The sequence below is a fragment of the Meriones unguiculatus genome, chromosome 2, assembly GCF_030254825.1.
Source record: "Meriones unguiculatus strain TT.TT164.6M chromosome 2, Bangor_MerUng_6.1, whole genome shotgun sequence".
Lineage (NCBI taxonomy): Eukaryota > Metazoa > Chordata > Mammalia > Rodentia > Muridae > Meriones > Meriones unguiculatus.
In genome coordinates, this window is record NC_083350.1 from 180438783 (window position 1) to 180463140 (window position 24358).

At 37.3% G+C, this 24358-nt stretch overlaps 1 protein-coding gene and 1 pseudogene across 4 annotated transcripts in view; one reads left to right on the plus strand and one right to left on the minus strand.

Annotated features, from left to right (window-relative positions):
• The window catches only part of Fstl5 (follistatin like 5), a 692962-nt gene that overhangs the window by 210041 nt on the left and 458563 nt on the right, over window positions 1-24358 (plus strand). For all 4 annotated transcript variants that reach the window (XM_060378450.1, XM_060378449.1, XM_060378448.1 and 1 more), the window contains exon 4: window positions 12577-12825. In XM_060378450.1, coding sequence (XP_060234433.1) covers window positions 12577-12825 — 249 coding nt within the window. The remainder of the gene's footprint in view (window positions 1-12576; window positions 12826-24358) is intronic.
• LOC110544510 (large ribosomal subunit protein eL15-like) lies at window positions 17822-22229 on the minus strand (annotated as a pseudogene).

The window sequence follows — 24358 nt, forward strand, 5'->3', positions numbered from 1 at the left end:
ACTTATGGACACCTGATCTTTGACAAAGATGCCAAAACCATACAATTTAAAAAAGATAGCATCTTCAACAAATGGTACCAGTCTAACTGGTTATCTAGATGTAGAAAAATGCAAATAGATCCATACTTATCACCCTGCACAAAACTAAGACCTCAACATAAAACCAGACATATATAATAGGTTAGAAGAAAAAGGGGGAAGACCCTAGAACTCATTGGTACAGGAGACAACTTCTTTGGCACAGGAGACAACTTCCTGAACAGAACACCAACAGCACAGCTCCAAGAGCAACAATCAATAAATGGGACCTCATGAAACTGAAAAGCTTCTGTAAAGTAAAGGACACTGACAAAAGAACAAAACAACAGCCTACATAGTGGGAAAGAATCTTCACTAACCCTATATCTGACAGAGGGCTAATATCCAGTATATATAAAGAACTAAAGAAGCTGAAAAGCAACAAACCAAGTAATCCACTTAAAAAATGGGGAACAGAGCTAAACAGAGAATTCTCGATAGAAGAATATCAAATGGCAGAGAAACACTTAAAGAAATGCTCAACCTAATTAGCCGTCTGGGCGATGCAAATCAAAACGACCCTGAGAGATTTCACCTGACACCCATTAGATTGGCCTTCTAAAGTTAACATTTTCCATCTCTGTTCAGAATGTTTACACCTGTAGAGTTCTAAAATGATTGTGCTTTGGTCAGGAACTAGTAATCTAATGACTGATCTGAGCTTTAGAGATAACTATTAATTTGAGAATCATTGGTCTTTTTTTTTTTTTTATAGATCTGGTACTATTTAATGGTATGTTCACCTGGGCCTGGGATTTTAAGCGTCAAGGTACATGAAATTTTTGAACAAAGGGAATCTGATCAGTAGGTATATTTCCAGCTAAGTCACCTAAAAGCTTATCTTTTAGGTGGGTCATCTTTGACAGAACCACTAAACAAATCCCCATTATCTATATAACAGGCTGCCTCTATTTTGTTTGTATTCTCCAGAGAACACACACACACACACACACACGCACACACAAATAACTATATTATAGTGGGCTCAAACTGTTTAAAAATATCATAATTATGTTTATGTATCTGATACTACATACTAGAGGGAAACTAGCTCAAGATAAAAATATATTTGTGACAGTGTATGCATATGTATATTTAGAAAAAATGGGGATTAAAAATTCTGCATTGGTCTCTAAATGTTTACAATTTTCCAAAGTCAAACTTATTATAAAATGAATCCATATTTCATTTATGAAATTATGTACTAGGTAAGAGTATCCTTGTACTTTTTCAAATAAAAATTTATAACATATAAGTAGGAAACATAAAACTATAAAGCAAAGTTGGAATCATCCTATTAATCACTCAAGAATATCAGATGTCAGGGAAAAGGAATCGCATGTAGTGGGGACACTGAGAATGTGTTCACACTTGATACTAAGTTTAAAGATCCCAAGCGTCCACAGAGCAACCCCGAGAGAAGACTTATGCAACAGCCCCACAGCAGCTAGCTCATTGTGGTGTCTCTGGCTTGTTTGAGCAATAAGATTTTTGTAATAGATGTGGATAAAATTCACCAACCTTCTCACACGTGGGTGCGGAGTCATGAGTAGGTGGTCAGCGCGACAGTGTGTAGCACTCACAGAGACATCATGAGCAGTTGACTTTTGTGGATTCTCATCACTGATGAGTTGAGGCTAGTTCTGGATATTTTGTGTAGAAATATTTGCTTAGAGTTTTCTCCTGAACATTCATTTGCGTTCATTTTCCTTGTGCCTGTTTTCTGCTATTTCAAGGTAATACTGGGCTTTGTAAAAAGACTTTAGCAGTGTTCTTCCTCTTTCAATTTTGTGGATTTTTTTTAATATTTTAAATTTTTTTATATAAAGTTTACTCACTTTGTATCCCAGCTATACCCCTCCCTCATTCCCTCCCAATCCTGCCCTCCCTCCTTCATCTGCTCCCATGCCCTCTCTCCAAGTCCACTGATAGGGGAGGTCCTCCTCCCCTTCCAAGTGACCCTAGCTTAACAGGTCTCATCAATTTGAGAATCATTGATCTTATTCTTCTTTATAGATCTGGTGCTATTCAACAATAAGTTCACCTGGGCCTGGGATTTTGTTGTTGTTATTGTGTGGTTTTTCTTTTAAATTATTGCTGCAATTCCATTGTTGTTACTTTTTTTTGTGTAATTTTGCTTACTTATTAGATCACATGTATCTAGAAATTCAGGTACATTTTTTTTGGTGAATTTGAGAATTTTTTGTGATTTTATGAATTCGTTAGAATGTAAGTTTTCTTTTTTTGTTTTGTTTTTCTTCTTTTTAAATTTGATTTTTTAATATTAGTTACATTTTGTTAACTTTGTATCCCTGCTGTATCCCACTCCCTCTTCCCTCCCAATCCCATCCTCCCACCCTTATATCTGCCCTGCCCCTTTCTAAGTCCACGATAGGGGAGAACCTCCTCCCCTTCCATCTGATACTGGTTTATCAGGCATCTTCAGGACTGGCTGCAAAGTCCTCCTCTGTGGCCTAGCAGAGCTCCTCCTCCCTGGGGGAGGGGGAGGAGGTCAAAGAGTCCACCATTGAGTTTATGTCAGAAACAGTCCCTGTTCCCCTTATTAGGATACCCACTTGGATGCTGAGCTACCAAGGGCTACATCTGAGCAGAGGCTCTAGGTTGTATCCATACATGGTCCTTGTTTGAAAAAAAAAACAGTCTCACAAAAGACCCCGTGCCCAGATATATTTGGTCCTTGTGGGACTCCTGTACTCTCCAGGTCATATTAACTCACCCCCACCCCTTTTTTGATTCCCTGTACTCTGCTGAATGTTTGGTTATGAGTCTTAATATCTGCTTTGATACACTGCTAGGTAGAGTCTGTCAGAGGCCCTCTGTGGTAGGCTCCTGTCCTGTTACTTGTTTGCTCCTAAGTTTTCAAAGCACATAATAATGATCCTCTGAACCTCATTAGTGTCAGTAAAGTATCTCCCTTTTCAGCTCTAATTTTACTGCTTCAAGTCTTCTGTTTCTTTTGATTAGTTTGGCTAAACGATTACAAATCATTTTTTTTATAACAGTGTATTTTAGTTCTAATTAAATGTATTTGGGGGCAGGTATATGCACATGAGTGCAGGTGCCCATAGAAGCCTCAAAAGGACTGAAATTGATTATCAGGCCTTGCAGAATGTCACATTGTACTTCATGAAATATTGAGGCTTTTTAATGTATCAATAAAACAAAATCGCGTGATTTCTAAGGATACACAAAAGTCTTGCATAGAGACCTTACAAAAGATGATGTTAGAAAGGCAAGTTAGCAAGTGCAGTTACTTTAGGCAACTTATATTATGAGGGTTTTTAAAATTAATATTCACAGATGTCCCCTACAGAAAAACAGAAAAGAAGACCAGAGAAACCTAACTATCACCGTGCAGTCCTTCAGTCTGTCTGGTGTAGACCATTCTTGAGTCCCAGCAAGGTCTGTATAGTGACAGCAGCAGGTGCTGAGCCCTAGAGATTGTCCTACATCTTGCACTGCTGTGTGAATACAAAGATGCCCCTACGTACCCGTGCCCATGCGGTCTCCAGGCCTGTCATCACTTCTTATGTCACAAAGAAAGACAGCTCTCCACTAAAGCAGCAGCACTATTCCATTCAGCGGCCTACTGAAAGGCTCTTGGTGTAGGCCTGTGGCTTCTGCCCTTTCCCATCACCTCACACTTTAGTTGTGTGTCATATTTTCTGTTAGCCTGGAGTGTTTTCAGCCACTTTCAGTTATAAACATGGCACTACACTTGGCTTTTGTGTTTCTTATTTGTCTTATAGTTGTTTTGTTCCTTTCACCCTCTCTTTTACCGTTTTTTTAGTCATCTTTGAAAAAAGCTGGGAAATGCTACCTAAGAGAGCTGAGAGGTAGAATACTGCCATTTAACAGCAGAAAGTGCCAGGAGAAACCCAAGAAAGCGACAGTGTCTACTTCCATCTGCAAACTCCTTCCTATGTGCAGGGAAGGATGACAGTAACTCATGCCTTTGCACCAAGCTTCTCTCTAAATGTTACCATGACTGACGAGTTTTCTTTGGGTTGCCCTTACCAACATCATTTAAAGAGGAAGTTTGATAACATAGGTTTATGACCAAGTGCCATTCAATCATATTCTCCTGTATTCTTGATATAAACCTATCATTTCACCCCACTCAAAACCATGGTCCTGAGAATATCAGGGCAGTACCAATTCACACAGATGGTCCTGGGACTCCAGAGGCAGCTAGGGTGCCTTACATTGCCTGGATCTCAAAGAGTCAAAGATAACAGTCTATTGGTGCTGGAATAACAGATTCTAGAGAAACCATGGCTATTTGGTTGTACTCTACAGCAGGGACATTGCTATGGAGGAAACATCTTTTCCTTGGTGAACAAGGATTTCTTGTGGAACTCTTTGACACTCACTGCGGGAGATTTACCACTTTAATCTCACAGCATAGGTCAAATGTGTTTTCTACGACATGAAAAGTATAATAAGGTGGTGTTCACTCTTGAGAACACTAATAAAGCAATATATTCGAATTTCAGTTTAAGTGAAAAAATTCAAACTCACGGTGACATTGCAGGCTAGAGCTATGAGAATAGATGTTTATTATTTGCAGAAATATAAAAGTATAGTATCTTACAAATTAAGTATCCACTTACCATTGGATAAAGCATGCGTGCCCCTATTATTTACTAAAGCAGTGTTTCTCAACCTTTCTAATGTGACCCTTTAGAACATTTCCTTGTGTTGCAGTGATTCCCAACCATAAAGTTACTTATGTCATTGTTTTATAACTGTAATTTTGCTACTGTTATGAATCATAATGTAAATATCTGTGTTGTCTGTTGGTCTTAGGCAACCCCTGTGAAAGGGGTTTTTAAAGTCAAGAAATCAGAAGTAACTCAGATATCTTCCAATAGGTGAAAAAATAAACAAATTTATAATCCGCACAGTAGGATATTATTCAGCAATAAAAATAAAATTACCTAAACACTTGTGAATAGATATGGGGCGAGCATTAGGATATTTTTTTCCAGTAAAAAACCAACATTAAATCAGTCCTGAAAACATACATACAAATAATAGTATATGGACTGAGCAGATTATATTTAGGAATATATATGTATATGCAAATACATATATGTATAGTTAATAACTATTTGTGGAAAGACCAGACATTTGATAGCGATTTGGCAGGAGGTACATGGGAGGTTTTGGAGGTAAGAAAAAGATGAGAGCTATGTGTTATAATTTAAAAAACTGTTTAAAAATGTCTGCATAGTGTTTAATTTCAAGCACAGTACACGCTAGATCACCCTAACTATGGAGATGTGTTCAGAAGATTGGTGACTGTCAGGGCCTCAGGCGATCAGGGAAAGGGGAGATGGATGAGTAGAATCACTGTCAGTGATGAGACTTCACAACATCAGCTCATGGGGAAGCACTTGCTATAGGGTATTGTTGCAATATGCTAATGCTAGAAGCCTGTGTATTTGGGGTGGTGGCAGGTTGTGTGAGAATTTGCTGCATTCCAGATTATTTTGCTTTTAAAATACATTCTTGCAGATTAGCTAAAGATATAATAGGTTGTTCAAAATAAGATAGGAAGACTGTTCCAAATTCAAGGTGGAGATGAAGCTCTCTTCAAACGAGGTGTCTGCAGCAGCGACACAGGTGCAAACTTTCGGCCAGATTAGCAGAGCAGCATTTGGAAACCCGGACCCCAATCATGGAGGTCACAGAAAGGTCCCACAGTGCAATCTTCTGAATGCCTTGCAGTTGTTTGTATCACTATCACTAGCCATGAAATCTATGAGAAATGAATCAGGTTTTTTTTTGTTTGTTTGTGTGTTTTGTTTTTTTTCTTTATAATGTTTGGTTTTTCCAATTGCCTATATGTGGGTAGTAAAGTACCAAAAAAAGGAATGCTTGTGACTCTAATTCAAAAATACAAAATTATTCAAATGGGTACTTTTGAATCTCCCTCCCCCTTTGTGTCTTTCTTTTTCTCTCTCTTTTTTTTAATTTCAATTTTTTAAAAAATTTCTTAATTATTTTTAACTTTTTGGCAGCAGAGAAAAATATCGTGTTAGATATTCTTGGCAATTTTAAGGGTGATATTTTGAAGCATATTCATTCCAACACTCTCCTGATGTACTTTGTTTGCATCTTTATTTTGTAATAGGATTTGCTGTGTAGACCATGTTGCCTCAAGCTTAGTGTCAACCTACTTACATTTCAAGAGATTCAGGCATGTACCACCTGCCCACCTCCAACAGGCTTTTTAACATAGTTTGTTGAGAAAGACTTATTTATTATAACAATGTTATTCATGCATTTTATGTGCTAAATACATAGTAAATTATTTTTAATCTTAATAACTACATTTCCTATGTGTACTGAATCATCTCATCAACTGTGTGGCAGCATTATTAACTTTGTAGCCATTTCTCTTTTTTATGTACTTATGTAAGTAATAAATATAGACTTTTATATATGTGTTATTTGATTAGTAAAACTAGACTTGTGAAGTTAATGAGCTTGCTAACACCATTCTTAGGATGGATTGTTAATAAAATTTTAGATTTTAAAGCCTAAGCTACACTTACCAGTGTGAAATAAATTAAGCATCAATGCCTTAGAATAAAAGATACTCCTAGCCAAACTTTGGGTAGAGTACAGGGAATCTTATAAAAGAAGGGGAAGATAGAAAGATCTGGAGGGGTCAGTACCTCCCCAACGAGAGCAACAGAGCCAAAATATCTGGCACAGGGATCTTTTCTGAGACTGATTTTCCAACCAAGGACCGTTGTTCATGGAGATAACCTAGAACTACCTGCTTAGATGTAGCCCATGGCAGCTCAGTCTCCAAGTAGGTTCTCTAGTAATGGGAAAGAAGCCTGGCTCTGATTTGAACACAATAGCTGGCTCTTTGATGACCTCTCCCTACGGAGGGAGCAGCCTTTTCAGGCTAAAGTTGAAGACAATGCAGCCACTCCTGATGAAACCTGATAGGCTAGGGTCAGATGAAAGGGGAGGAGGACCTCCCCTATCACTGGACTGAAGGAGGAGAAGAGGGAAGGAAGGTGGGGTTGGGAGGGGACAGGGGAGGAGGCTACAGCTGGAATACAAAAATGAATAAATGTAGTAAGTAAAAAAAATTAATTAATTAATATATATGACTGAATTAGTTTGTATTTGGTATAGTTGAGGACATTTTAGATCATGTAAATATTTTTAATTTGAGAATAACCCATGTGTGATTTTTCAATGCACTGAACAATATGTCTCAGGCATTCTATACAGCACACCTGGGTTAATTTTACATGGCCTATCTTTAATTAGAATTGTTCTTTAGTGTACAAGTTTAAACAAAGGGATTATGTTATTGAGAGACTAAAAGCAATTTGTGAGTCAACCTCTTGATTTTCTACTATGATACCAGATGAGACAAAAATATGAATATGAACACTAAAATTTCACCCATCTTCTACTCCCAAATTGTTAACAAATTAGATTTGCTAGTGCACGTTCACATAGCACATGTTAGGAGACAACATGGGAGATAACGACAGTAATTAAATATTGTGCTTATTTAATACATAATAACTAATTCAGGTCATCATAGGCTGTTGTTTCCCTCCTTCTGCTAACATTTTAAATCTTGGCTCAGTCTTTTCCCCGTGTTTTATCCTGGTCAGCCTTTTGAATGCTCATTCTTTAAATATTCTCAGCTGTGGTAGGATGCATTCTAGCATCTGACTTGTTGCTGTGTCTCAGGATCTTTATTCTGTGCCCCACTCCAGTCTTCTGGCTCTTATCCTCTGAAGTACTTCCTCATACCCTCTGTAAGCCATTTGAAAAGATTACCAACTACTTTTTGTTGTTGTTGTTGCATTCCAGAACAGGTACTATCACAACTTACACATAAAAAGAAATTCATTTTCAAAAGTTTCACTCAATGTTAAATATTTATTGTGGTAATTCACTAAAGAAGATTGCTCTCGGCCATGGGTTTAAGTCAATAGAAAGTCTGTTTTAGCTGGGTATTTGGGATCCCAGTATAGCTCCAAGACTTTCTCGGGGTGAGCTTTTTCTGTGTGTGTGTGTTTTTTTTCCCCTTAATTTACTATTATTAATTACAATTTATTCACTTTGTAATCCAGCTGTTGCCCCCTCCCTCATCTCCTCCCAATCCCACACTCCCTCCCTCTTCTCCTCCCATGCCCCTCCCCAAGTCCACTGATAAGGAACTCCTCCCCTTCCCTCTGACCCTAGCTTATCAGGTCTCATCAGGACTGTCTGGATCCTCTTTCTCTGTGGGATAGTGAGGCCACCATGCCAGAGGGAGGTGATCAAAGAGCAAGCAACTGAGTTCATGCCAGAGACTGTCCTGCTCCCATTACTAGGGAACCCACTTGGAAACTGAGTTACCTATGGGCTAAGTCTGACCAGGGTATTTAGGTAGTCTCCATGTATAGTCCTTGGTTGACTCATCAGTCTCTGCGGGAGGCCCTGAGCCCATATTTTTTGACTCTATTAATCTCTTTGTGGAGCTCCTGCTCCTCCCCCCTACCGTCTTTCTATCTCCCAGTTCTTCCAAAAGATTTCCTTGCCCTCTGCCCAAGTTTGGCTGAGTCTCTCAGCATCTGCTTGGATACCCTGCTGGGTAGAGTCTTTCAGAGGCCCTCTGTGGTAGGCTGCTGACCTATTCCTTGTTTTCTCCTGTTTCTGATATCTAACCTGCTTGTTCTTCTGAATGAGGATTAAGCCTCTTCTCTAGTGTCCTCCTTGTTGTTTAGCTTCTTTAGGGCTATAAATTTTAGAATGTTTAAGATCATCTTGAGTGAGATCATCCTGAGTGAGGTAACCCAGAAGCAGGAAGACACACATGGTATATATTCATTTACTAGTGGATATTAGCTATATAATATTTTGGTGAGCTTTTAAGTACAAAAATCTTGGTCTGGTTGTTCATGCTTCAGTTAACACAAATAGTTAATTAGAAGCAGAAGTTAAAAGCAAGGATAGTACTTTGTGAGACTTTCCCAGAACTGAATGGACTTTGATGGATTAGGCCTTTGTTTTAGTTTTCTCAGGTGGTGCTGTCTAAGTGCTGAGTTTTACAGCCTGAATGGTTTTTCCATCATGTAGTCAGTTGTGATAAGGTCTGGGGGCCTACTAAGGTATGGAGCCTTGTTATAGTATGCATCTCTTAATGGCATTTATATTAACATATAGAGATATTAAATTCAGAAACATTTTTAAAGTTGATTATGATTGGTTACTTAGGACAAAAATCTTTAACTAATATTAGGTAAATCTGCTTTTTGTGTTTTCCTGCATTTTTTAAGCTTTTAGTGTTTCAATGTTTTGTAATTTGAACATTTAGTAATGCTAGGAAGACACAGAAATTATCAAATGATGCAAATATATACTCCATTGTTGGCAAATTAAATGCTACTTTATCAAGCTACAAGTTAGCATGCTATAATCCTTAATTAAAATTAATTAAATGTGTTATCTGATTGTACTTCGAAAAACTTTGACATGCTGATCACATTTAATTGATTTAACCTTAGCTGAAACTTAAATTTAACATTGGTTATGGTTAATTACCATCAAAAAGGATATTTCTTGCTTTTAATTTACATAAATAGAATTTCTTGTGAATTTCATATAAATTAATTGCATTTCCCTTAAATATAGCAGCAATAGGTAACAAAGAACTTTTAACTAGACTTGGAAAATACTTTATTAATATGTACAATATTTTAACTGGAATCTCTGATCAGAACGGGATATCAGAGTAAGAATTTAGGAAGAAAAACCCTTAGAGACACAGACACACATTACCTATAGTGTACCAGAAAGAGGTACCTGTTTCCAAATCAGCATCATTGTACCAAATAGTCACCTGTTATTATAGCAACCTCATGTGCCAGATCCTGCCACCTGTTACCACACCAACGTCACTGTGCCTGATAGCACTACTATCACATCAGCCTCATGTTTCAGGTAGTCCATATTTTCATATCAACATCAGTGTATCAGAGAGCCACCTGATATCACACCAAGAGCAGTGTTCCAGAGAGTGCCCCACCACAACTCAGCCAAAGGAAACTAAACACTTCCAAGACCTGTCTCAATTTAAGACTAAAGGGTAAAATCAATACTTCTTAATAAAGTGTAACTTAATTCTTTTGTTGTAATGGTAGCCATCTAGCATCTAACATTACACTGATAATTTGCTTAAGTATAAATATAAGAATAAGTGTATTACTGTTATTTCTTCATTTAAATCACTAATTATTTTATAGCTATATATGACATAAATTTAGATTGTCTACTTTAACGTATTACATTTGTTAAGAGAAAGTTTTAGGCTAATAAATTCACTGAATTTTTCTGAGTAGAGAGTGCTAGTTAAGTTTTTCTTTTCTTCTTCTTTTGTTTTTCTTTTGCTTTGGGGAGCTTATTAGGTACCAAAGATCCGTCAGAGTCAGAGTAATAACTTAGCCATTCTTCTTTGGTGACCCACCATGTTTATAAGCGTGGTTGAGGACTTACCGTAGTGTGATAAGTGAGCACTAAAACAGCAGCCTCACTGCATCATCCTGTCCCATCATGGATGATGACTCATCAAAGCTGCTTTGTGCAGTCCCAGTTTGCTTACTTTCCACTCTTTATCTACGGTAAGACTGCAGACCCTCTAGTTACCTCCTTCCTGTCTCTGAAATCAACCCATGCCCCATTACTCAATGTTCTACAAATTAACCCAAAGACCTTGGCTGGGGAATGCAAATCCAGCCCTCAGCTCCATGGAGGATTTCTCATCATCCATGTCCCTTGACATGTAGACTAGGCCATACTGAAAGATCTGGCATAAACTTTCTGGAATTCCACGAAGCCTACAAAAGTAAAAACTTCTCTTGGTTTCTGGAAATTGAAGAACTGGTTATTTCCAGACCTCTAACAAGATATATTTGGCTATCTATTATAATGCATGCCCTCTTCAAGTTAGAAAGCAGGGCTCTCTCTCATCATCATCATCATACTGATGCTTGCATGCTATTATGTCACTGCTATTGGTGATTCATGCCCTCCCAAACACGAGAATGTCTCTCACCACATCATGATCCTTACCAACAATCTTTCTGAAGAGTAATTTCATATCAGCTCTTTTTCTGGCCTTGACTAGCACTTTTTATACAGCATACAGTCTTCCATCTCCAGAGATCCCTTGCAGGTGGAGGAAGAGAGTGGAGTAGTGGCTGGAATCCTGCTTCCCTCCTTTCTTTTGCCAATAGCTAAGCTATCATTCTTCTGCACTGTTCTGTTCAGTTAGCTGCCATGCATACAGAGCCAAGGTAGTATCTAGTCCAAGATGGTGCTGGACCGATCACATTATGTGCAGAGGAAGAAACTCCATTCAAATACGTAATGATTCATGAGCTGTATGTCACTAAAAATCAACAATGGCTGAAGGTTCTGCTGCAATGTGATCAGGAAGGTTTTATAGACCCAATGGAAGCAAACCAGAGGAATTATCTTATTGGCAATCAATAAGCAACCATGAAATTTGTGCATAGTGTGATGAGCTGTTATTTAGTTTAGACATGGTGTGATGAGTTGGTGGCTGTTCTGATTGATGGGCTGTTTCTACTCATCTGTGATTCAGCTACTTGTTAGAACTATACATCCCAAAGTTTTGTTTAGTCTATGTATGTCCCAGGTTAGGTTGCTGTTTGTTACTTTTCCATTGATATTGGTATACTTTTGTGTAATTTTAATTCAGCTAATTTAAATTTGACTTGGAACCAATGTAGGAAGATGAAATTAAAGCGATAGGTGGATTTAATTTATAAAATCAACCTGATATTTAAACTTTTCTCATCTAAATGTATGTCTCACGAATCTTCTTTTTGAATGGTCAATAACAATAACTAGCAAATAGAGTTCCACACATGTAAAATTCTCTAATATTATTCAAGGTACACTTTGAGCTCTGATTACAGATTTATTCTTGTAATCATCATGATCATGATAGTATCAAGTAGATTCAATCAGACTCCACAGAATAACTCCAAACCCACAGCCAAATAGACAGACCTGGATAACTTCAGTGCCTCACAACAATAACAGACATGAAAACAAGAACGGGATTTGTGAGGAGGCAGGGTAGTAAAAAGAGGTAAGGTAAGAATGGTGAAAGTGATCAATATACATTGTATAACATCTTCAAAAGTGTCTAATACTGTAACTAATTAATGTAATTAAAAGTCCCCAAATCTCACTCTACTCTGAGAAGTGAAAACAGAACTGGAAGAGAAGAGTTAGAGCAGGTTCTGGTGGCATTTGAAATGTATCTTCTGTGGCTCTTGTGTTGCAAGTTCCTCCATCACGTAGCAGGGCTCTGAATTTTTGTGATAGCTCTTGAACATATTTTTCATCTGATATTCCTAAATGCACTAGTTTTTTTCAACAAGACAGCCAATGGTTTACTTTTTATTTTATCTCCAGAACTTCTGATTCAGGACGGACCTTTTGGATCTTGTGAGAATAAGTACTGTGGCTTGGGGAGGCACTGTGTTATCAGCAGAGAGGCACGACGTGCAGAGTGTGCCTGCATGGACCTTTGCAAACAGCACTACAAACCTGTGTGTGGATCGGATGGGGAATTCTATGAAAACCACTGCGAAGCACACAGAGCTGCCTGCTTAAAAAAGCAAAAGATCACCATTGTTCACAATGAAGACTGCTTCTTTAAAGGTAGGACCAGGATGAGGCGAACAGTGCCAGAGTCTCGTCTCTCCTCTTCCCTATTAGTGGCTTTAAGCTTTAAAGACATTATGCTTTTATCTCTGTAAGCTCCTAAAAGGAGAAAAAGGAAAAAAATAAGCTTAACAAAAACCAAGACGCAGCAGTGTATAGAAATTTGCATGAAGAGAATTCTGATATTCATTTATGAAAATAAGGCTGGCCAAAGTCTGACTCACAATTTAATATAGAATTCCTCATTGCACCATATGGCTTCTCAATCATGGAGTTATTATAAGGACTGAGGGTTAGCCAGTTTAGTCTGCAGGCCAAATCTCACCAGTGCAAAGCACCTAGAATGCTGCTGGGGGCACAGGGAATGCCAAGCTGGACTGTGGTAGCTTCTCATTTCTTCATGATCTACAGAATAATTTCAATTTGTAGCACACAACTCAAATTATATGAGACTTCTAATTGCCCACTTCAATAAAAATAAAGTCATAAGAAACTCGTTTAGCAAATCTGAGGCAATGATGGCTTAACATTTTAAAGTATTATTTTACTCATACAATTTCAATGATGGTTTTGTAAGTAGTACGTCTGAATTAGTAATTAGATATGCTATTTTAGTGTGTTCTATAAATAAATCACCAAATGACTTTGTCATCACTTATTTATTTATTCCTTGATTTGTTATTCTGTTGTTTAAGTTGGAGGAAATATTTTCTTTTCAGTGTTATGACACTTAAATTCTAAAGTCAGGCATAAAACATCCACATTTCCAACAGGTCAATGATCAAGGTGATTCCTGAAAACTGGTGAATTCCTGCATCTCAGCTAATCAGAATACCCCTTCACTGTGTTCACACTTTGAAATTACAGGGCATTCCATACTTGAGTTTGAGCTAAACAGGTCATTGTGTCTTCTAGAAGCAACATGTTGTGAAGGAGCAAGAATACTATAGCTACATGCTGCAGCCTGAGCACATTTTCAAACAGTTTTATCACAGTAGATTCATTCTCCTCCTTTTACCAAATGGGAAAAGCTGTGGAATTAATCAATTCAGTCAGCGTTATTAATACTTAGTTGTTTAGGTTAGGTCTTGAAAGGAAAAAATATATTTTTATCATTTTAATCTAAGGTGATAGAGTGAAAGTTCAATTGCCACAGTATCATAAAAGTAAGTTATGTATAATATATAACTAAATAAGTATATTACTTCCTGTCTTGTTTCTTTTCAATAATGTGTGTGTGTGTGTGTGTGTGTGTGTGTGCGTGCGTGCGTGCGTGTGCGCGAGCACGCATTGACATATTTACATGTACCCATGTCTACAGTGCCCAAGACAGCTATGGCTTTCAGATCCACAGAAGCTTGGGCGACTTATCCAGTTTGGGTGCTGGGAACCAAACGCAGGACCTTTGGAAGAGTAGAGTCTACTCTTAAGTACACAATACTACTTCAAACTGAGATTCTGTTCATCTAACATGTACAATTGAACACAGAAAAATATGTGATATTCAATATCATGATAGAAGGTAACACAGTGTATTCAGTGTTCTACCTGATAACTGCACATCTGTTTATAGTGCCACCAAATATTTAAAACAACACAAAATGTGTGAACAATAACCCGGGCCTTTTCAAATTTTACCACAAAATGGTTGTGTGAAAAACTTCAGTTCCTTATATTCATCCTGAGGATTAATCAGATCTATTTTTTTTTAATTTTTTATTAATTACACTTTATTCACTTTGTATCCCCCATGTAGCTCTCTCCCTCTCCCCCTCCCAATATCCCTCCTTTCTTCCCCCTTCTCCACACATGCCCCTCCCCAAGTCCACTGATAGGGGAGGTCTTCTTTTCCTTCCTTCTGATCCTAGTCAATTAGGTCTCACCAGGAATGGCTGCATTGTCTTCCTCTGTGGCCTGGTAAGGCTGCTTCCCCCTCACGGGGAGGTGACCAAAGAGCAGGCCAATTAGTTCATGTCAGAGACAGTCTCTGTCCAACCTTTGAGCAGAGTGCAGGGAAGTGAGAAATAGTAAGATCTGAAGAGGACAAGAATGCTGCAAGGAGAGCAACAGAACCAAAAAATCTGAGCACAGGGGTCTTTCCTGAGACTGATACTCCAACCAAGGACCACTCATGGAGATGGCCTGGAACACCTGCACAGAGGTAGCCCATGGCAGTTCAGTGTCCAAGTAGGTTCAATCAGATCTATTTATCCTTCAAAATACATTCTCGTCATAGAGTATTGAAATTTCATTAATTTTACGTAGATTAATGACTATGAGTTAAGGTATTTCCAATGCCCAGCAGTTGAGGATTTCTGTTTGCTTTAGTATTTTGACTAAGGAACAGTTAGTTCTTAAAATGCCTTCTTTTAGCAGATAATGGGAAAATAAACAACAACAAGAACAGAGCCCTTCCTGTGCTGTTAGGAGTGCACATGTGGTCAGTTTGGGCTGAAATAAGATTCCACTGTCAGGAGCAGCACTACTTGCTGAGATATTCTGCAGTAGATGCTGTGATTGTGAGTTAATTTTTTTCTGGAACTTTAACCAGATACCATGCTTCTTACAGTGTCACATTAGAAGCAACAACAAACATATCAAATTCTCAAACTGAAAAATCTTGTAATTAATTAGATGCTGCAAATGTAAAATCAAACCAAGTCAAAAGAAATCAAATGTACAGCACATTTGTTTCTTAGGATTAAATAATGATTACTGTGAAAATCTTAGATAAGTAATTAATAAAGATCTATTGGCTAATCCACATTTTTTAAGTAAACATTTTTATGGTCCTCTCAGAGTCCTTTATCTCTCTGAAGTTTAACAGGACGGAGCCACACCCGTTTTTCAGCACCTTTATACAAGTAGAGATTTAGTGCTTTATGTACTATGCATTTTATGGCACACAGACTAAAATGTTTTTTGATCATTGCTTTAAAATATTATTATTATAAATCCACTTTTTAAATTGTATTAGGTATTTATGTTTGTATCAATCTGAATGTTCAAGCTAGTAAGAGGATTGCCATGTAACATAAATTTGAATAGAGCAAAGCACAGACAAGGTTGAAAAAATTAGTAAATCTCAGTCATGTGTGGGGATGGGATGAGATTAAGCATCTTAATTATAATGTAATACCATCATTGGAGTAACACTGCCCTTAAAAGAAGCTAAGTAAAGGGCACACAGGATAAACATATTAATTTCTACAAATGTATGTGAATCAACAATTATTACAATAAATTAAAAAGTTTTGAAAAATACTAGAAAATAGCCAATATTTACAGAAGGTAGATTTAGTTTGTATAACTTCATATATTGATTGACTGCTGTAAGTTGCACTTAGAATGCAGGTAAAAGATACCTGCCTCTTATTAAATATCTTATATAGTTTTTCTGTGTCTCATTTATTATTTATTATGAAGTATTGAAATGTCTCTGTACAATCCAGCATTTCCTAAAAATGAAACGTATAAATGATTTAACCATTACTCTGTGGTAATGCTCAGCATTACTGAAAATGCTCCGTTTCCTAGCTGTTTAGTTTTGTGCTAAGAGACTGTCCCCTGAGCATCATTTCTCCTGTGAGGAGCATCTAACCTGCAACCTGCAGCTCTTTGCACCGCACCACAAGTGCCATTTCCTGACACTTGGCCAGTTGTTCACACAAAGTGGAGTTTGCTTACTCAGAATGCAGAAGTGCCAACAAGAAGAGGGAATTAAAACTACTTAAGTGAAAGTCAATTGAACAGAAACCTTTTCTGCCACTTAGAGTGCTGGGGATAAAACTGCCATAAAGGCAAACGTTCTGTGCCCTGAGATGAAAATCACGAACAGTAACAAGTTGTCAACCTGGCGGTGGTCAGTTATCCACGCGCTATCTGAATGGAATCTCACATTGTTTAAGTTTTCTATGTGTAATCGGAGCAGGCATTTTCATACCATTTTAATGTGCTTTTGACATGAATTTTACATCAAAGAATCATAGAAACGACAGCTGAGAATATATGAAAGTAGTATTTTCAAACACATAAGTGAATATCAAGAGCTACTTTGCATAAAGACTTAGGCTGCTTTTCTTTTGAGAAGCACACCATCTAAAAACCTCTGTTTTATTTGATGTCTACAAATTCTTTTAGATCATCCTATGAGAAAGTAAACTTGAAGGACTAACATGCAGATTTTTGTTTGTTAATTCATGTTAAAATTTTCTCAATTTGCTCATATAAAATAGTTACCTAACTTCATTTTTTTTTTTTTTTTTTTTTTTTTTTTTTTTTTTTTTTTTTGAGACAGGGTTTCTTGAGACAGGTTGGCTGTCCTAGACTGGCTTTGTAGACCAGCTGGCCTCAAACTCACAGAGATCTGCCTGCCTCTGCCTTCCTGAGTGCTGAGATAACAGGAGCATTCCTCTCTCCTAACTTCATTTTAAAATTAGCCTAATTCAATATTTCCTTAAAGATTTTAAAGGGCTGTGCAATGTACCTGCTAGAATGTAAATATTCTATAAATTTTCCTGTCATTTATAAATAAATATTACATTCATGATATATAGATGTTTTATATAATATGAAAATGAGATAAAATTCAAATCATATTTAGGCTAAATAGCCATTTACTAGGGATTTGTATGAGAGCTACTCAACAAATGTATTATGTACAATACAATGCCTGGAAGATAAATTATTGGGAGAATGTTTGCTTGTCCTGCCGGGAACCAAGTTTCAACACCCAGATCAAACAGGGAGACAGAAAGAGAAACAAGGAAATAATATAGGAATAGTGTGTGTGTGTGTGTGTGTGTGAAAAGTCATAAATAAATAGGAAAGGAAAAGGAAACAAAAAGAAAGAAAAAAGAAAAAGGGGCAGAGGAGGACAGGGTACACAGCAGCGATAGTCAATCATTGGTTATGCTACCAATTCTTTTTTTTTTTTTAATTTTGACTATCCTAAATTGTTTATTGGTCATGAATTTTACAAACATTACTTGTATTAGCGGTAACAGTGGAGCTGGAGAGAATAGCGCCCTCTCTAGGCTGCACAGTGAGAACCACCAATAGTGCGGTGGAAGCTGTGGCCCTTTCCATGGCGATGGCTGTTAAGGCCAGCACATGTCACCCCACACATCGCTGGGTTTGTGGACTGGTTTGAAGATCCGCAGGGTATCAGGATTTCTTCTGATAGCTTTCTGGAATGGATCAATGAAGACAACATCACAAAATTTATATGTGGAGTCTTCACCAACCCAGTAGGAATTCAGGGCTCTCAAAGCCCCACAATGGCATCCAGCTCTCTCCTTAGCGACACACTTGGTGGACAGGCTTGCCTTAAGTTTCACCCTTAGGAACTGGGCGTTTGCGGCCACCATGAGGAAAACAAATTCTGTAAATGACATAGCCTTGCTTGGCCTTGTATCCCAGCCTTTGCACCTTATCAGGCCTAGTGGGGCGGGAGCTCTGTGCAGCTCAGACAGCTGGTGCTACTTCCAGGGGCGGACCTTCAGAAGAAAGCGCATCAAATCAGACTGCTTCCTCCTCCACAGCTCCTGGATGAAATTGTGCTCACCCGATGGATGCCGCCAGAGCTGCTAATTCTTTATAGTAAATCAATGTAATGAGCAGAATTTCACAAGCTTGGAATGTGTAAATGACCTGACAGCATCAAGCTGTAAGCGAAGGTTGAACTTGGTTGGGCAGTAGGTCTTCTGTATTCAGCTACTGTCCATCATACAATTTCTTGCACCTCACATTTCCCTCCAGCAATGACCCCATGCAAACATTTACAATCACTTTAAAACACGCTGACTTTAGTGGTAGATGTGGAGAATGTATCATATGTTAAAGGTTCTTGAGTAATGGAATAACACAGTGGCAGAAAATTCCTGAAGTTATCAGTAAGGCTTGAGTACCTGTACACATTAAATTTGAATACAACTCACAGTTATGTGCAAAGTCACACATATATTTTAGGTGTGTATGTAGTCTAGCCTTATGTAAGGTCAAACTACCAAAACCAAACTAAACCAAAACAACAAAACAACAAAAAAGCCAAATTTGCCTTTGCCAGTTTATAATGAACTAATTATGGTAAATTTTCTGATTTTTATAAGAACATTAACAGAAAACATGACTTTGGAAATATGCTTCTTTATTGGCATAAAAACCACAATTTTGTATTTTCCATCAAATATAAGATAATTGTGCTTAAATTATATCATACATAGAATACTTACTGGATATGTAAAATGCTATTTTACTATTTTATTTTTCACCATTCTTTAGCCAATATTAAAGGCTGAGAAGGGAGGTTGTTATTACTTAATATTGTTCATATTTTTCCTTATTAGTGATATATATAGGATTTAAGTTTGATTTTCCAATATTTAATCTTAATTTAGTATGATGTATTTGTAAACTATAACTTATTTCCAGTTTCAGATTTTTCAAGTACTGCATCTTACTATTTCAAGTTTTACTTTTTTGTGACTGTATGAACTTTTCTTTAATAGTTGTGAACATAATATTAAAGAAGGCAACAACTCAAACCCAGTTACTAATTCAACCACTACAACTATCTTGATGCCATTTATGGACATAATTTATCAATAGCACCTTTACTATTATGCTCATTTTCTTACTATCTTGTTTTCAATTGCCAAATATAGGCTTGGTATAATATTTAAAATATGAAAAAAGAGAAATGTTTTTTTTTTTCTAAAAAAACTATTACTTTCAATGTAGCTAATTTTCACTTTTAAATGTGTCTTTGAAACTCAGGATAATAAAAATAATAACTTATCACATTCCACATGACATGAGGATAGAATATTTTGTAAATGAGTTTGAAAATTGTTCTCTATTAGTGTGAGTTATGGTGCTTTTTAAATTGGTTTTTAAAGTGCCCCAGGTATTTCAGGGAACATTTGAAAATTTATTAATGATAAAAATTAAAACCAATTGTAAAAGGAAATAGCTTTGCATGTATCTTCTAGACAGCTGTGTGGAATAAAAACATTTAGACAAAATTGTATTAAATAATGAAAATTATATACTTCCCAGCACGATATAAATTTATTATGGTTAATTATCAGTGCTACTCTTTTGACTAGGTTAAGAAAAATATAAAAACTATCTTCAGGTTGGTGATGGTAGCAAAATATCTGCAATCCCAACATTCAAGAATTATTTGTAGAAGAATCAGGAGTTGCCTGATAAGACCTAATTGACTAGGATCAGAAGGAAGGAAAAGAAGTCCTCCCCTATCAGTGGACCTGGGGAGGGGCATGCATGCAGAGGGTGGAGGAAGGGAGGGATTGGGACAGGAGGAGGGAGGGAACCACAGGGGCAATACAAAGTGAAAAAAATGTAATTAATAAAAAATAAAAAAGAAATAAACAAACAAAAATAATTAAAGCACAGAAATTCTCAAAAAATACAGTTAAAAGGTACACTGTTACACTGAAATTTATTTCTGGTAATTTACCAAGGACATATAGTGAAATAGTGTTTTAAAAACTAGATTATTCCCACAGATTTGTGCTGCTGTCAGTCTTTTTGTGTGTGTGTGTGTGTGTGTGTGTGTGTGTGTGTGTGTGAAGCCTCTTTAAAAAAAAAAAAGAATCAGGATTTGAAGGTTGTCATACCTTATCTTGCCAGTCTAAGGCTAGTCTTACAGAAAAATGTATTCAAAAACAAAACAAACAATCAAACAACAAAAACGTAACAATTAAGTAAATGAAGAATGTCTTCAGGTTAATTAATATTAATGTAAATAAATGTAATTCAATAATATACCGTGCTGTTTGGAACAAGAATCAGAGTGTTATGTGCAGTGATTTGTCAGTCACGATTAGAGCATAGCTTGAATACCTTGTGTGGTATGTACTCTGCTAGATCATCACGTCTAACATATTCTTTACATGGTAATCACCCCAAGGACTATTTCTACTCAAAATATGAATACCCAATGTTGGGAATAATGACTTTCTTAAGGTACACATAAAATCTGGACATTACTTGTCAATACATATTTTTCATTATCTTTTGTTCTTGGCCTAACCCAAATTGCACACTTACAAATGTCCATAAATGATTTCCTCTATTGATTACGGTGTTAAATCATGAATAGATAAACCTGAGAGAGTAGAGGGCTCAGACATTTTAAATATCTATTATGATGATTTGGCTAACATGACATTATAGGCAAGAAAACAGAAATGCTAATTTTTACATTTGGATGTGCGTTAGGACATTGACGGAGAGCTTGAAGTAGGAAACATACAATTGGGAATTATAGATGGAGAGGTACAAAAGAAAGAGTTTCTACCACTGAAATGTAGTTGGAAATGAAACAGACCAGGAAGGTCACAGAGCTCAGGACGTAATATGATGCACTTTATACTTCAGAGGATGGGAGGAACCCAGAACAGGACTTGCCAACAGGACAGGACCCTAAGCTTACTGGTTGAACATGATGTCCAACAAGACAGTGCTAAGACATAGAGCTTAAAGAAAGAAAATTTTTAAGTGGATAGAATCATGAACTATATTAGGTGTTTCTGAAATTGAGTAGTCTAACGGTTGGGAAAAGCATAAGGTTACATGTGACTTTGGAAGGAAGGAAGAGATAAAACATTAGCCCCAAGAAAATGAGATTCCAAGTGCATTAGAATGCGTTCCTTCAGTAAGGATGGGAATGTGTCAGAATGCACTGCCAGGAGGGGTACATTATTGGACCAAGAAAGTAGCCAAGGGAAAAGGTGGCAGGACACAGAAACTAGAGATAATTCAAGAAGGAAGTATCTCCGCTGGCCAGCAAGGTTGGGGCTCAGGGCACAGCGGCAAGGAACATTGATTACCCACTCTCTACCTGAAAAGAGGAACAGGGTCATTCAGTTATGTACAATTTACAGCATGAAAGCCATTTTTTTCATCAATTTTTAACCTAAACTAATTAATTTTTGAATGAAACTAACTGTGGAGAAATTCCTTGCAGTTTTGAGGAATGAGAGAAATGCTAGGAGACAATAAAACAGTCAGTGAGAGAAGAGAATGGAGATCAAATAAGATTTCCCATGGCGTCAGGGGTCAGGGGTGGGATCAAGTACTGTTTCCCACAGTGGGAGAAGGGTGAGTCAAACAATATTTCCCAGAGCTGGAGTGTAGTACCACTGCCTATAAACTCAGTGAATTTCTTCTTCAAAGAGCAACTGTTGCTTATGTTAAGGCACCAAAAGGATAAAAATGAAGTTTAGCCAAGATTCCAAGTGTTTGTTGTTGCTCTTTCAAGAGAGGGCTTTTCTGTGTTAACAGCCCTGGCTGTCCTGGAACTCTCCTTTTAGACCAGGCTAGCTTTGAACTCGAAGATATCCACCTACCTCTCCCTCAGGAGCCTGTGCCATCATGCTCAGCAAGACTCCAATTTTAATAAGAAAGAGTTCAAAATGCTATATGCTTATTGTTTGACCTTTCCTGAGAATTTGCGAACAAACATTTACTAAAGCCAGTAGGGTACCAATGACAATAGTCTTCCTCTCTGGCCTGGCAAGGCTTCACCCGCTAGGCAGTTCTGATGAGACTTGATAGGCTAGGGTCAGATAGAAGGAAAGGAGGTTCTCCCCTATTAGTGGAGGGACATAGAAGGAGAAGAGTAAGAGAGGGTGGGACTGAGAGGAGACGAGGGAGGGGGCTACAGCAGAATACAAAGTTAATAAATTGTTATAAATAATAAATAAACAACAAGATACAAAAACATAGGTCTTCCAAAATAAAACTTGGTAGCCAATGAGGTTTTGGGGGTGACTTGTAGGAGAATGATGTTGTACTTAGAGGAGCTTGGGCTGCATGAAGGCAGCTGCATCCCTCAAAAACTCACTCCAGCATCAGTGCCTATCATCATGTATATGAATTTTCCATAGTTTTTTTTTTTTTCAATGCAGTTTGTTCAGGAATCTTGAACAATCATCTGACCCTGGGGAAAGCCAGCCCACAGCTTAAATATCCTATGGGTAGCCAACCCCAGCATGTCACGTGGGCAATGCAGATAGGTCCACATACATGGAAGCAAGCCAGATCCTCAGCCTTAGCCAAATGTGGAGTTGTTCGTGACAGAGAGCATAGTTTTGACTTATAAAGTATTGCTTTAATAAGCAGACACTGTTGTTTAGTAAGAATGCATGTTTTAGGGGCTGGAGAGATGGCTTAGCCATTAAAGTGCTCTTCCAGAGGACCGAAGTTTGGCTCCTAGTGTCCACATGGCAGCTCACAACCATTTATAATCCAGTTCCAGGAATTCGATGCCAACTCATGGCCTCTGTAGGCACTGCTTGCATGTAGTGCATGGTCATACATGCAGGCAAAACACCCATACACATACAAAAAAATCTTTGAAAAGTGATGATTATCTCGCCTTTCTAAGGTAACTACAGACACCCTGTTACATTTAGGAAGTGACAGCAGTAATGGTGGAGTAGGCTAAGTTTATACATGTCCAGATGTATATATGCGTAAAAATTCTGGAGAATCTTGACTGGTTAATATAGCTTTAACTACTGTTAACATTACGAGTCAGGGAGATTTTAATCTGCTCATCCTTAGGGCACCTGGTCATTTATGTTACACCCTGCATTTCCACTGAAATATAGTAAGAACTACAGAGCTCACATTTTATGGCTTATCAGAAACCAATATTTCATTTATATATCCCCGTATATAAATGTCTTTTAAAGAGAACTGTGCATGTAAAGTAACCTAAGTATGTAAGGCAACTGAACAAATATTATAGAGAGATCTATTTTTCTTGGAAAAATATTCCTGGGCTTTCATTAATGGTACTTTTGTGAAATATTAAAGAATGTGTAAACTTGAATGCTGTGTGATTTTAGGATCGGAATAATAAGTATGGTATTTAGTTGTAATGACAGTCTACAAAACATAACGGCAGCATTTGGCGATTTAATTAAATTTATGTCAAAATTTCTTTCAAATCCTAGAGAAAAATATTCCTGGGTAACATAACACATGTTTTGGCCTTTAGAAATTTTGACAAGTGGAAACATTTACATGACACATTAGTAAAATCTCCACAACTCAAAAGGAGCTGGTTTACAACATAGCAACAAATTTGTTCATTGCTTCCACAGTAAACATGCAAACTAACTCTTCTATAAATGTTTGACTGCTGAGTCCACATCCACTGGCAACAGCAGGCATGAAAGTCAGCATAATCAAAGAACATCTATAAATATAGAGAAGGATTATGTCACTCCCCTTAAATGAAATTCTCATTATTTTGCTTAAAATACAAAAAGTTAGTACAAGCCAGCCATATAGCTAGGCATTGTATTATAAACAATAGGTGCTGAACTTATCTCCAGGTCATATTAAATATAAATATCATTCCAATATTCTTACTTTTGTTGCTCAGAGACAAGGACTCTATTTGCCCCGTGCCCCCAAATCTCCCCTGTGGATGGTTCCATTTCCCCAGGCAGGGAGTGTACTATTGTTTTCTGAATTTTGAGAACAGCTG